Source organism: Phacochoerus africanus, chromosome 12, assembly GCF_016906955.1.
Source record: "Phacochoerus africanus isolate WHEZ1 chromosome 12, ROS_Pafr_v1, whole genome shotgun sequence".
In the NCBI taxonomy this organism is placed as follows: domain Eukaryota; kingdom Metazoa; phylum Chordata; class Mammalia; order Artiodactyla; family Suidae; genus Phacochoerus; species Phacochoerus africanus.
In genome coordinates, this window is record NC_062555.1 from 16931337 (window position 1) to 16945979 (window position 14643).

The 14643-nt window shown below is 43.2% G+C and overlaps 1 protein-coding gene across 6 annotated transcripts in view; it reads left to right on the forward strand.

Annotated features, from left to right (window-relative positions):
- MIA3 (MIA SH3 domain ER export factor 3) overlaps positions 1 to 14643 on the forward strand; it is a 50230-nt gene that overhangs the window by 15024 nt on the left and 20563 nt on the right. For 4 of the 6 annotated variants that reach the window (XM_047755578.1, XM_047755575.1, XM_047755576.1 and 1 more), the window contains one exon: positions 1332 to 1480. In XM_047755578.1, the coding sequence (XP_047611534.1) occupies positions 1332 to 1480 (149 nt within the window). Of the gene's footprint in view, positions 1 to 1331; positions 1481 to 14199; positions 14577 to 14643 lie in introns of those variants that run through there. The other 2 variants (XM_047755579.1, XM_047755580.1) reach the window with 2 other exon arrangements.

The window sequence follows — 14643 nt, forward strand, 5'->3', positions numbered from 1 at the left end:
TTTTTGTTTTATTTTATTTTTTATTTTTTATTTTTTTTATGGCTGCACCCACAGCACATGGAAGTCCCCAGGCTAGGGGCTGAATCAGAGCTGCAGCTGCCGGCTTATACGACAGCTCGCCGGATCCTTAAACCCCGAGTGAGACCAGCGACAAAACCTGCATCCTCATGGACACTATCTTGGGTTCTTAACCTGCTGAGCCACAGTGGGAACGCCATACTCTGTATTTCTAAACTCTTGTAATTCAAAAAGATTCCGCTTGTTGAGAGAGAGTCATATACCAATAAGACGTGCTATTTTCTTGCTCAAAAACTTTTACGGTTAGGAAAGACTTTGCTTGCAAAATCTTTAAAAACAGATGTTTTTAAAACAGATGTTTTCAGAGTTTTGTTGTGACGCAACAGAAATGAATCCGGCTAGTATCCACGAGGACGCAGGTTCGATCCCTGGCCCTGCTCAGTGAGTTAAGGATCCCTTCAGGTAGAGCTGGAACTCTACCTCTTCTCCAGAGCTGCAAGCCTGGCCCTGTCCTCGGTGCAGTCCCCTCTGGTCTCTCTCTGTGTTTACCATATTTTCTTTTGTGTAGCTGTCATTCACCCGTTCAGCAAGTGGTTGCTGAGTGCCTGCCAGGTGCCAGATGCCGCGCTAAGTATGGGTGCGAGTTTGCAGACCTACACCCTTCGTCTGCAGTTTCTGTACTGTGCTTTACTAGCACTAAATAAATGTTTATTAGATGTGATGATATGGCAATTCCTTATGTGGCTCAGCGGGCTAAGAACCCAACAGAGTGTCCGTGAGGACGCGGGTTCGATCCCTGGCCTTGCTCAGTGGGTTAAGGATCTGGCATTGCTGGGAGCTGTGGTGTAGGTTGCAGATGAGGCTTGGATCTGGCGTGGCTGTGGCTGCGGCGTAGGTCGGCAGTCGTAGCTCTGATTTGACCCTAGCCTGGGGACCTCCATATGCCGCGGGTGAGGCCCTAAAAAGAAAAAAAATGTGGTAGTGTGAATATGGGAAAAGTATAAAGTTCTGTTTTTCTCATTTCCTGTGAGTCTTCATTGTTCTGATAGCAGGTGCATTGCCAGGGGTTTGATGGAGGGGCTGGTGGTGGGTCGAGTGGATTGGAGATACATTCATTTTATAACTGAAGGGTGTGATGGCTCTAATGGGGGTTCTGACTATTTTTAAATATGTAAAAGTCACCGGGAGAACTACATATCCAGGCATAGTGACTGGTATTTAGCGGGCACTCGATAAATACTTAAAACGAAGAGAAACAATTCCAACTCTGAAGCATAAATAAAATATTAGCTTGCTTTCTCCCTCAATTTCAGGGCCATTTACAACAGAAGGCACTCCTGTTATTGATGCTGTTGGTGCCAAAAAGCAACTAGAAACCAGCGCTGAAGAAGCAGCCGGTGTCACGCCTTTGGACAATGCAATTCTTCTCATATGTTCAATGGTATTTTGTTTAACTAAGATGGTAAGTTTGACATATATAGTTTCTTTGAATAGAATGCTGATTATTACAGTTTTCAAGTTGATTCCATGCATGAGGTGAAGAATTACAGTGTCTTTGTGGCAAGTGCTCCTGAGCCTTTGAGGATAGTCTCTGAAACATGCCAGGTGTATGATGCCGGTGGGTTCTTAGTTCAGGTCAGCACAGTGTATGCACACCTATGAAATAGGGTTCTTTTTTTCCCACTTTTTTATCTTTTTCTGTTTTTTAAATTACAGTGGATTTACAGTGGCGTGTCAATTTCTGCTGTACAGCACAGTGATCCAGTCACACCTATATCTGCATTCTTTGTTCTCATATTATCTTCCATCATGTTCTATCACAAGAGACTGGTTCTAGCTCCCAGTGCTGTACAGCAGGACCTCATTGCTTATCCATAAAAAAGAACGAAATAATGCCATCTGCAGCCACATGGGTGCGACTGGAGATTCTCATACTAAGCGAAGTAAGTCAGAAAGGGAAAGACAAACACCATAGGATATCACTTATATGTGGACTCTAAAATGTGGCGCCAGTGAACCTTTCTGCAGAACAGAAACAGACTCACAGAGAGGAACCGTGGTTCTTCCCCCAGGGACCTTTCAGTCTAGCGGGGGATAACGACGTCCACCTGAGACCTGCTGTGACCCAGAAGGCAGAGAAAGCCTTACCCCACGGTGGAAGCGTGTGTGGAATAGATTGGTTCCCTGCCGTGGGAGGAGGGTCAGAGCAGATCAGGTGAGCCCAGACCTGTTTTGAGCAGAGTCGAAGGGCCCGTGTGAGTTTGTCCAGAAGCTTATCTAAGCCTTTGAAGGTTTTAAGCAGGAAAGGAGTATGGCCATATTTTTTCTTAGAAAGAGTCCCTTATAGCTGAGTATTTATTCAGATGCATCTTTCTAACCAGAGTCCTGATCCAAAGGAGACATTTAATTTGTCCAGAAGCTTATCTGCGCTTTCTAGGGCTTAGCGCCCCCTTGTGGTATTTGTTGAAATTGGAGGTTTTTCTTGGTAAATTATGGGACCCAGCAAGCTTTCACAATTTGGAGGCCAAGTTGTCCCTGGGGCTATAAAGTATCCTCTCCAACAAAAACATTTTTTTCCTGGGTTCTGTTATTTCAGGACTTTTGTAGGAAAGGGTCATTTTTTGTTCTGTAAAACGCATGGGTTTTCAGGGAGGTCCATCATTTGGAAACTTGGGCAAATGACTAAAGTTTGAACCTCAGCTTCCTCACCTTTAAAGTGCAGATAATGCCTAAGGCAGTCATTACAAAAACCGAATTAATTGCGGGCATCCAGTGTCTAGTGCAGAGCCTGGCATCTTGTAGGATCTCATGCCCTGCCAGCTTCTCACTGGGATGGTCAGAGGGCAGTATGAAGACACTGAATCCCTGGGGAATTCAGGAGAAAGGCCCCCAGGATGGGACAGAAGGTGGGACCCCGAGCATTTTTCAGTTTTCTCCATGGTTTTGGTAGTGGCGGCTGCCCCGCAGTGAGGCGTGTGTGACCTGTGCAGTTGGAATAATGAAACTGTCGGTGACGAAGGCTGCCGCAGAATTCGAGTTTGGTTATATCTGCATGAATCATCATCACTCCTAAGATGTACCATCCTCAGATGTGGGAGGGACTCTGTCCACTTCATCTGTGGACATGGTGGCTGCGCACGGAGCCCTGCCCTAGGCCTGGGTGGGGACAGAGAAGTGGGGGAAGAGACGGTCTCTGCCCGAAGGATGATGGGAGAAGATGCAGACGTGCAGGGCAAGCGGGAAGGGCTCGCGTTGCAGAGTAGCCATGATTTGAAAGGTGTTGGCGTAAGAACAGCACGTACAGAGTATGGTGTGAGGAATAGAAGAATCTAAGAGATAGAAAGCGTAATTCTGATTTCTGAAAGGCGTAAGAAAAGGGCGTGGTGGCTCAGACGATAAGGATCCAGTGTCGTCGCAGCTATGGCGCAGGTCTCTGCAACGGTGCAGGGTCAGTCCTTGACTTGGGAAGTTCTGCGTGCCGCAGGCATGGCTTAAAATTTCATAAAAAAGAAAAAGCTATATCAAGTATGTGTGAACATTGGAAAACACATGAAATAGCTTTTGTGGAGTATCAAGTACGTGGTATAGATAGTTATTTGGTAGATCTGGGGAGTAGTGGGTACTGACTTTGGGAAAATCGTGCCAGAAAATCAGATGCCTGGATGACCAGTTAATGGAATCTCAGGGCTGGGAGGGTCCTGAGAGGGCAGGCAGTCTAGCTTCTCATCAAACTGCAGTACTTTCCTCCACGGCAGCCCTGACTAGTAGTGATGCGGTCTAGGCATCAACACTTCCTGCTGGGGGCAGCTTACCTTATAAGGCTGTACCTTGTTCCGTGTTCATTCTTATATCCACTCCGTATTTTCCTCCATGTGATTTTGTTTCCCCCCTCGAATATAATTCCTTTTCTACATAGTGATCCTTTAAATAATGGAAGTTATGCTTTAAATTGTTTTTTTCAGTGCTTTGGTGTGGAAAATTTCAAAATAGTAACAGTAAAGAGAGAGAATAATGAAATGAAATCCCGGGCCCATCATCCAGCTTCATGGTACTTCCTTAATATTGCCCATGATTTGACACACTTCGAAATGCCCTCCCTTCCTTTTCAAATTGTTCTTACCCAATTCAGCCTCTTGTGGCGGTCCAGAATTTATAGGGGGTTGCTATATGAATTAAATCCGTTTCAATCAGCTATAAATTGCCTATAACAAAGCGCACCCCATTTAGGAATATGGCCCCGTGAGTTTTAACAAACGGACACATCCACGTGAAAACAGCCCTAACCAGAGATGGGACGTTCCCTTCCTTCGAGGAGGTTCCCTCATGTGCTTTCCCAGTGTATTTTATCTTACGAGAAACCGCCACACCATTCTCAGCAATGACTGTACCATTCTCTACCTCCACCAACAATTTATAAGGCTCCTAGCTGGTCACATTTTTGCCTGGTATTATCACTCGTAAATTGTAGCCATTCTTGTGGGCCTGCCTTTGAGGTTTCATTGCCGTTCTTGATGCTTTATGATGTTGAGCACTTTGTCATGTGCCCACACTTTTTTGTGGGTTTGTGTGTGAACTAGCTCTTCAGCTCTTTTGCCTCTTTAAACTGGGGTTTTGTCTTTGGAATTTTAACAGTTCCTCATATTCATATATTTTGGATACAACACCTCTGTCAGATACATATTGTTCTGGCTTGGGCTTTCAGTTTCTTCTTTTGTTTTGTTTTGTTTCTGTATTTTTAGGGCCGCACCTGCAGCATATGGAAGTTCCCAGGCTAGGGGTTCAACTGGAGCTGCAGCTGCCGGCCTACACCACAGCCTCAGCAACGAGGGATCCGAGCTGTGTCTGCGACCTACACCGCAGCTCATGGCAACACTGGATCTTTAACCCTCTGAGCGAGGTCAGGGATCAAACCCACATCCTCATGGATACTAGTCAGGTTCATTACTGCTCAGCCATGACAGGAACTCCTACTTCATGATTTTTGATCTTGTAAGTGATATCTTTTTTACATTTTATTTATAGTTGTTTTTTTGCTGACATAGAAATACAATTGATTTTTGTGTATCCACCTTGTATCTTACTAAATTTACCTATTATTTACTTATGATCTTACTAAATTATCTATTATTTTTAGGCAGGGGTTGTAGATTTCATAGGATTCTCTGTATTTGATCATGTCATCTATAAATAAACACACTTTTTTAAAAAGTCAGGTTAATTAAACTTGATTAAATTTACATCTAGTAAAATTCACCCTTTCTGTGTACAGTTCTATGAGTTTTCACATTATTTTTTCAAATTTTTTGGGGAGCCCTGTTCTCTTGCCTCTTCTTCTGGAACTCTAACTGTACTTATGTAATAGTTCCACAGGTCACCAAGGCTCTGTTCTTTTTTGTTGTTGTTTTTTTAGTCTTTTTATGTCTTTGCTTCAGTTTAAGTACTTACTCTTGCTGTCTTTAAGTTCATTGATCTTTCTTTTATAGTATCTAATCTGCTGTTCTGCCTATCAAGTGAATTTTTTATTTCAGATATTTTACTTTTTAGTTCTAAAGGTTCTCCTAGTCCTACTTTATATCTTCCATTTCTCTCCTCTGTATGGTCATTTAAAAAAAAAATTCTTAAACATCTTTTAAAGTGATTCTTTTAAAGCCCTCTAAAGCTAATATTCTGTCATCTCTTACAATTTCTTGGTCTATCTTCATAGGTTGATTTCTCTCTTAGTTATGGGATACATTTGCCTGCTTTTTTGCACGTCTAGTTTTGTGGGGTTTGTTTGTTTGTTTGTTTGTCTTTTGGATGCTAGGCACTGTGAATGGTGATGGGTGCCTGGATTTTGGTGGCTTCCGTTAAAAAGTGTTGAAGTTTGTTTTGCTAGGCTATTAAGTCACTTGTGGATTAGCTTGATCCTCTCCAGTCTTATTTTAAGATTTGTTAGGAGGTGCAGTGCATACAGTCGTTTTTACTCTAGGGTGAGTGTTGCCCTACTACTATGGTGTGATTTTTCTGGACTCTGCTAAAGGCCTTCAGCATTCATTAAGGTCAATTCATGCTGACTGGCTGGAATACAGATGTCTCCCAGCTCTGTGTTAACTGGAATTTTCAGCTTCCAGCCTCCTTATTTATAGTTGTTCTTTTTGCCTGTAGTTGTTCTTTGCCAGTCCTCGAGGAACCTTACTTATACAAGTGTAGCTCTGAATTCAGCTCAAGACCGAAGGAGACAGCCGTGTGGATTTCTAATTTTTTTTTTTTTGTAGTTCTTATTGCGGCATATTTCAGGCACTTCAGTCTCCCTAAACCCTGATCTCTGCCTCCTCAGCAAGTTTGGCATATTCTGCTTGCTGTCTCCCTCCCTGTATTAAGGTCTTAAAAGTGCCTCCAGGTAGAAAGCTGAGAGAGCACGGGGCTTTCCTCATTTGTTTCCTTTCCCTCAGGAGTCACAGTTATGTGCTGCCTGTTGTTCTCTATCTGAAAAATAGTTTTTCATGTATTTTGCCAGTTTTCCAGGATTTCTTTTCTTTCTTTCTTTCTTTCTTCCTTTCTTTCTTTCTTTCTTTCTTTCTTTCTTTCTTTCTTTCTTTCTTTCTTTCTTTCTTTCTCTTTTTGGCTTTTTATGGTCACACATGCAGCACATGGAAGTTCCCAGGCTAGGAGTAGAATTGGAGCTGTCACTGGTGGCCTACACCACAGCCACCGCCATGCCAGATCCGAGCCACATCTGCAACCTATGCCTCAGCTCATGGCAACTCTGGATCCTTAACCCACTGAGCAAGGCCAGGGATTGAACCCACATCCTTATGGATACTAATTGAATTCTTAACCCACTGAGCCACGATGGGAACTCCTACAGTTATTTACAATGGCAAGGCAAGCATCCCATCAGTTATTCTGTCTACAGATGTTTGCTTTTGTTTGTTGCAATGTATTCATTGAAGAAACAGGTTTTGCTTGGCTTCCTGGGGGTATCATGGTGTGGATTTTGCCAATAACTACATTCCCATAGTGCAGTTGAATGTATTTCCCTGGTTCTTTATATTTCTTGGGAACTGGTTAGATGGGTTGTCGGATTCAGGTTCCATTTCATTTGGCAAGAATACTTATAGGAGATGCTATATACTGCCATCAGGAGGCATCTGGTGTCCTGATGTCCCTCTTTAGTCGATATTACTAGTCATCAGTGACATTGATGAGATCTGTATTATAGGCTGAAAAATGGTACTCTTCTGACTATTGTTCCTACTTCATTTAAAGGCTGGGATACGTCTACAAAGAGAAGCTTATAATCAACTATTATTTACACCAAGATTTGGTTTGTATAGTTAGGACAGTATAGATATTTGATTGTTTCTGTCCAGCATACAAAACAATAGGTTGTCCTCCTCGCGTTATCCAGAGATGCCCAAAGGGTTTGTGTGTGTGTGTTTCTTCTAATATTTTAAAGAATCATGATGATGCCTGAATTTTAAAATATGTGGTGTGTTAACAATCCATTCTGGTTATTATTCCTTATCAATGCTCAGTTTCTCCTGTTTTTGGTTCATGGGAGCCTCTTCAGCTTGGCTCCTGGGCCCTTTGGACACCACCTCGTGGTCATTGGTCCTTCCCTTGAACGAGCTGTTACAAGCTCATTTTGTACACATCCTGCTCAGATCTTGGAGGAGCTGTTTTTCCAAAGAGTCTTGGTTCGTTTTAGTGAGAACTGGGAGTCAGAGGCAACATTCTGGGTACTAAGAGTGCTTCTTGCTTTTGAGCTGACCACCCTTTCTAGGCCTTTTCAGAGGACACAGCTAGGAAATACATAGGGATCTTTGACTTGACTCTTCATCATGATGCCACATGGATCTTCCCAATCAGAAGTCAGGATGCGAGTGGAATTTCACCTCACCACATTTATCTGACCTTGTGTTTTCTTTCTCCCCTGTTTGAAATGACATCAACATAATTATTCACTGACACTGACATAATTAATTCGTTTATTTTACAATATTCACATAACCACCAATATCAACTCCAGCCAACAGTATGTTACTAAAATATCGCAAGGATCTTTCGCAGTTCTTTTTGTCTATAACCTGTATCCCACTAGGGTATGCTTGAAAACAAAGCCTTTCTGTCGTCCTGCCACCAAGTGGATACACAGGTTAATTGAGTTTTGCTTTTACTTTTTAGGGACTGCATTATAAGATTTTGTTTTGTTTTGTTCTATAATTACCTAACATATTTGTAAGAGCCAAAGTCAATGTATAAAATAAGATCTATTCAAAGATGTCTAACTTTTGGCCTAATTCCATCCAACTTGTTGATACCCTCCTCTAGAGGTAATTTAAAAATTAATTTTACTACCTCACCATTAAAAAATGAGCAAATGATTTTTGCACCAAGATAGACCTATAGGTACCAGCTTTACCTTCCAAACTGAAACAGCTGAAAAGAAAAAAAAAATCAGACAAAATACATGATATTACATTTTTCAAGTCATGAGGCAACAAAGGACAGTGATTCCTGAAAGAGACAAATGCAATGAGGTCCGCCGCTGTCACATCCTATCCTACTGCATTGAGAGCGTTTCCAGGCTGCGGGGAAAGGAGGAAGCTGGCATTGAGAAGATAGAGCTGAAAGTCCGGGGACAGCAAAGCAGTTAAACGCCATGGGCAGAGGACTGAGAGGAGAGCTATGGGGAGCCCTGGGGGTCTTTGAAAGGTCTCCTTTGAGTAGTCATCAGAGTGCTGAGCAGCACATGCATGAGACAAAACTGTTCAAGGTCAAAGAAGCCCTCTAAGTGTGTAGAGGGAACACATGGAGTACTCAGAAGGATCTTCCCTCAGAGTAGGTGCTGCTCACATCTCACCTAACAAATCTTAAAAGCAAGACCCAAAAATGGTCAAACTGTTTTCCAGTAATTTTCCATACTGTGGAAAAATGTGTGTTCTATTAGTCAGGGTCCTCCAGAGAAACAGAACCAATAGGGAAAAATAAATATGTATATTTCTATATGTATCTATATATGTGTGTGTGTGTGTGTAAAGAGAGAGATTTATTATAAGGAATGGACTTCTGTGCACATGGAGGCTCTGAATTCCCAGAATCCACAGTCTGCAAGCTCAAGTCCCAGTAAAGCTGGTATTGTAATCAGTCAAAGTGCAAAGGCCTAAGAATCAGGGGAGCCAATGATGAGATTCTAGTCCAGGTCCGAGAGCCTGAGACCCAGGAGCATCAGGAGTAGAAGACCGACGTTCCAGCTCAAGCAATCGAGAAGGCAGGCACAAAGTCCCCTTCCGCATTTCCTCTTATTCAGGCCCTCAGTGGGTCGGATGGTGCCCATCCATACCAGGGAAGGCGCTCTACGTTACTGCTTAATTACGTCATCTCATCTGGGAACACACACAGACATACCCCCAGATAACATTTACTCTGGGTGCCCCATGATTAGTCAAAGAGACATAAAAAAATTCACATTTATTCCTAATGTGTGGCTCCCAGTCAAAAGAATATCAGGCAATCGCAACCAACCAAGAATTACTACAGATGTTCAAATTAAGCAAGGGTATTAAACAGTTATTATTGCCACATTTCAGATGTTAAAAAAGTAGAGACGTGAAAAATATTAAAAAAAAATCAAACTTTTAGAGATGAAATGCCTGAGGTGATAAATATACTGGGTGGGATTAATGCTAGGTAGACGCCGAAGATGAAAAGATTAGTGAACTTGAAGACATAGCAATAGATGCTATCCAGAATGAAACATATAAGGGAAGATGGCGCAAGGAAAATGAAAAAACATCATCAGTGAGCAGTGGGGACACTTTCAAAGAGGCTAACAAATGTGTAACTGGAATCCTTGGAGGAAGGATAGAAAAGACGGTCAAAAATTTTTTTGAAGAAATAATGGGTGAAAATTTCCCCAAATTTATGAAAACTCTAAAGCCACAGATCCAAGAACTTCAATGAAAGTCAAGTATAAAAAAGCATGAAGAAAACTACCCCAAGGCATATCATAATCAAATTGCTCAAAAGAAATGATGAAAGCAGCCAGAGAAAAGAGACATTTTGAACTAAGATTAAGGGTGACCTCAGATTTCTTGTTGGAAACAAGGCATGGGAGACTACAGCAGAATAATATCTTTTACTATACTTGAAGAGAAAGACCGTCGATCTACAATATCATACCCTGCAAAATAGTTTTCAAAAACAAAGATTAAATGAAGATTTTTTTCCCCCAACATACAAAAGCTGAAAGAATTCACCAGCACACATGCCCCCTAAGAAATGTTAAAGGAAGACCTTTAGTCTCCAGGAAAATAACAACAGATGGAATATGGAGCTACACAAAGGGGTGAAGAATGCCAGAACTGGTAGCCATGGGGGCAAATATATAAACCATCATTTCATTATTTAAATATCTTTAAAAGTTAATTTACTGTTTAGAGATAAGATTATCGATATACTATGGGGTCTAGAAAGTATGTAAAAAATAAAATGTATGACAACAATAGTATAAAGGTCAGGAGAGTGAGAAATGGTAATAACGCTTAGAAAATTCTTTCTTTTTTTCTTTTTTTTTTTTTTTTGCCTTTTTGCTTTTTCTAGGGCTGCTCCCTTGGCATATGGAGGTTCCCAGGCTAGGGATCCAATCGGAGCTGTAGCTACCGGCCTATACCAGAGCCACAGCAACGCGGAATCCGAGCCGCGTCTGCAACCTACACCACAGCTCTCGGCAACGCCGGATCCTCAACCCACTGAGAAAGGCCAGGGATCGAACCCGCAACCTCATGGTTCCTAGTCAGATTCGTTAAGCACTGCGCCACATGGGAACTCCCAGAAAATTCTTCTACAAGCATGAAGTAGTACAGAATCACTGGAAGGAGGACTGTGGTAAACTAAAGATGTATAGTATAAGCTCTACAGGAACCACTAAAATAACCAAACAAGGGGTTAGCTGATAAACCAACAAAGGAGATAATTTAGAATCATTAAAAAGACTTGATCCAAAAGAAGGCAGAATAAAGGGCAAAAGGGAAGAAAGAACAGATGGGACAAATAGGGAAAAAAAAAAAAAAAAAAAAAACAAGAGGGAATTCCCATTATGGCTCGGCAGTAATGAATCTGGCCAGGATCCACCAGGATTTGGGTTCGATCCCTGGCCTCGCTCAGTGGGTTAAGGATCTGGCATTGCTGTGGCTGTGGCTGTGGTGGAGGCTGGCAGCTGCAGCTCTGATTCGACTTCTAGTCTGGGAACTTTCAAATGCTGCAAGTGCGGCCCTAAAAAAAAAAAAAAAAGAGGATGCTAGACTACTTAAACTTAACCACATCATCTGATAAAGGACTTATATCTTGAATATATAAAGAACTCTGAAAACTCGTTAATAAGAAAGCAAATAACCCACTAAAATAACAGTTCACCAAAAAGATATGTAGACAGCAAATAAGCACATGAAAAAAAAAAAAAAAAAGCTCAGCATCATTCATTATGAAGGAAATGCAAATTTAAACCACCCTGAGTACTCCTCACACACTTAATGGTATGACTGAAATTACAAGGCCAAGTGTTGGAGAAGATGTGGAGCAACTGGAACTGTCATACTCTGCTTTGGGGGCTATAGAATGGTACAGACACCTCAGAACGCCGTTTGTGAATTTCTTAAAAAGGCAGATGTACAGCTGTCAAGTGAACCAGCCATCTCTCTGCTAAGCATTTACCCAAAAGAAAATAAATATTACACCCATAAAAGGCCTTCTGTATCACAATGCAACTCACAGCAGCTCAGTCTATAAATCAAAAACTGGAAAAAACCCAACTTCCCGTCAGCAGGTAAGTATATAAATCGTGGATTATCCACATAAAGAAAGGCTGATTTGGTTAAGTCCTTGGATGCTGAAGGAGGATACCTGGGAATCTCGGATGAAGGCCCGTTTACTGTAAATTATACAGGGGTTTTTGACTGTGCAGAGGGTTTGTACCCTAACCTCTGTGTTGTTCAGTGGTCCACTGCTTCCTGTAGTGCATTTAACCAGTCTTCTATTGATGGACAGTTGGGTTAGTCTCTCTTTTGTATTATAAGTAATGCTGGCATAACATGCTTTTTTGTGTATTGTCTTCCCAACATGTGTTGTTACATTTGTAGCACCTTTGAGGTAGATCTTTAGAAGTGGAATTGTGTGTCAGTAGATGATTACACAGGTGATTTGGGGGGAGATTGCCAAATTCTCATTCATAGGGGCTAGATTATTTTGATAATGGTCAGCAATGTGTGAGCTTACCCATTGCCTGGCATCCTCTAAGAGGGTATGTTGTCCGTTGTTTGGATCTTGCCAATATAAGTGAGAAATTAATGGTGTGGGTTTAATTCGTATTTCTGATTATGAGAAGTTAGACCATGTTTTCCTACGTTTACTAGCTGTTTCTACTTTGCCTGAGGACTATCCTTTTTTTTTTTTTTTTTTCAGCCCATTTTTCCATTGGTTTGCTGGCCATTTTCTTCTCTATTTGTACAGTTCTTTATTTTTTAGGAACATTAACCCTTTGTAATGTTACACATATTTCATCTTCAGGTTTACATTGTCAAACTCTGATTGTTTCATATTTTGGCATTCAAGGGCCGGACGAGTTTATTTCTAAGTAATCAGGATTACAAATCTTTTTCCTTGAATTCTGAGACATAACTATAAAGATTTTGCTCACTCATAATATGTCAGGAAATAATCCATGTCTTTTCTAGAACTTGTTATCATTTTTTACATTCAGGTTTCTGACCCATTTGGAATTTATCCTTGTGAACAGTGAGAAAAAGATCCAATTTTTATCATTTTCCATTTGGTTATCTAGTTATGCCAATAACACTTATTAAAAAGTCTTTTTCCCCCAAATGACTCTTGCGTATGCTAAATTGCCAGTGCAATTGGGTCTAGTTCTAATTTTTTTTTTTTTAATTCAATGTAGTTTTCTTTCTTTCCTTTTTTTTTTTTTTTTGGTCTTTCTTTTTAGGGCTGCACTCGCAGCATATGGAGGTTCCCAGGCTAGGGGTCGAATGGGTGCTGCAGCTGCTGGCCTACGCCACAGCCACAGCAACCCGGGATCAGAGCCCCATCTGTGACCCACACCACAGCTCACAGCAAGGCCAGATCCGTAACCCCTGAGCAAGGCCAGGGATTCAACCCGCGTCCTCATGGATTTTAGCTGGGTTCGTTAACTGCTGAGCCACAGCGGGAGCTCCTAGTTCTAAGTTTTCTATTCTTTTCCGTGGTCTGTATGTGTTCTTCAGCCAGCATCATACTGTTTTTTGTTTGTTTGTTTTTTGTCTTTTTGCCCTTTTTTTTGGGCCGCTCTCGCGGCATATGGAGGTTCCTAGGCTAGGGGTTGAATCGGAGCTGTAGCCACCGGCCTATGCCAGAGCCACAGCAACACAGGATCCGAGCCGCGTCTGCAACCTACACCACAGTTCAGGGCAATGCCGGATCGTTAACCCACTGAGCAAGGGCAGGGACCGAACCCGCAACCTCATGGTTCCTAGTCGGATTCGTTAACCACTGCGCCACGACGGGAACTCCAAGCATCATACTGTTTTAATTAAAGCTTGCTTTAACCTCCCCTGACCCCTTTGCTCTTTTTCAGGCTTCCCTGCTTGATTGTTCTTCTCAATTTATTTAACTTGAAAATATACATTTAAAGACCTGCAAACATCGTTTTTCCCCCCAGGTTGAACATCCTTAGTCTCTCCCACTTTTAGAACGCAATTTCCAGACAATTCCTTGCCTTTTTCCCAGAACCGAGCTCATTGGCACAGGTGTGGTAATGACAAGACTCCTTAGAATTACTTTTTAAAGGGACACGAGAATAATGTGGGGCGATGTGGCCATCTGGAAGGGGGAAAGTAAGCAGGGGCCTGGAGAGGGCAGAGAAGGAACCTGGCCTAGGGGACGGTGGCCAAGATTGAGGGTGGTTCTGTAGAGGGCGCGCGAGCGGCTTCTCCCGGCCGGGCATTTAGGGCAGGTGCCTGGGGTCTCAGCACCTGGTGACAAAAGGGCCCAGCCCTGGGCAGGCGTGCACGGCCTGCCTTCCTCCCTTCCCCAGCCCTCGCCCCATTCTCCTCGAAGCTCCCGGGCCCGTGGAGTCGGGCCTTCGCTCCCAGTTCCCGCCGCGGGCGAGTCCCTTCGTCTTTGCCTCCTACATGGTTTCTTCCGCGCGGATCTCTTAGCCCCGCCCCCCGCTCGACCATTGGTTTCTCCCGCCGCGGGCCCGCCCCCATCGGCGCGAGCACTTCCGCCCGAGGACCGCGTCTGATGACGCGTATTACTGGCCGCGCACAGCGAAAGTGCCCGCGGCTGGGGAAGACGAAGTTCACTGTCAGGTTCCGCCCCCGAGCCGGGTTCTTTCCGAAGAAGGAAACGGTGACTGAGAGGGTCCGGTGCCGTCCCCCGGGGAAGCGTCACCTCCGCTCCGCTGCCCCTTCACGATGGACTCAGTACCTGCCACTGTGCCTTCTGTCACCTCTTCCCCGGGGGACCCGGAGCTGCTGGGACCCCTGTCGGTGCTCTACGCAGCCCTCATAGCCAAGCTTCTGGAGGTGACGGTCCCCACTATCCTAACGCTGGCAGCGGGTGGACGGGTTCTGAGCGGAGTGGCGCTCTGAC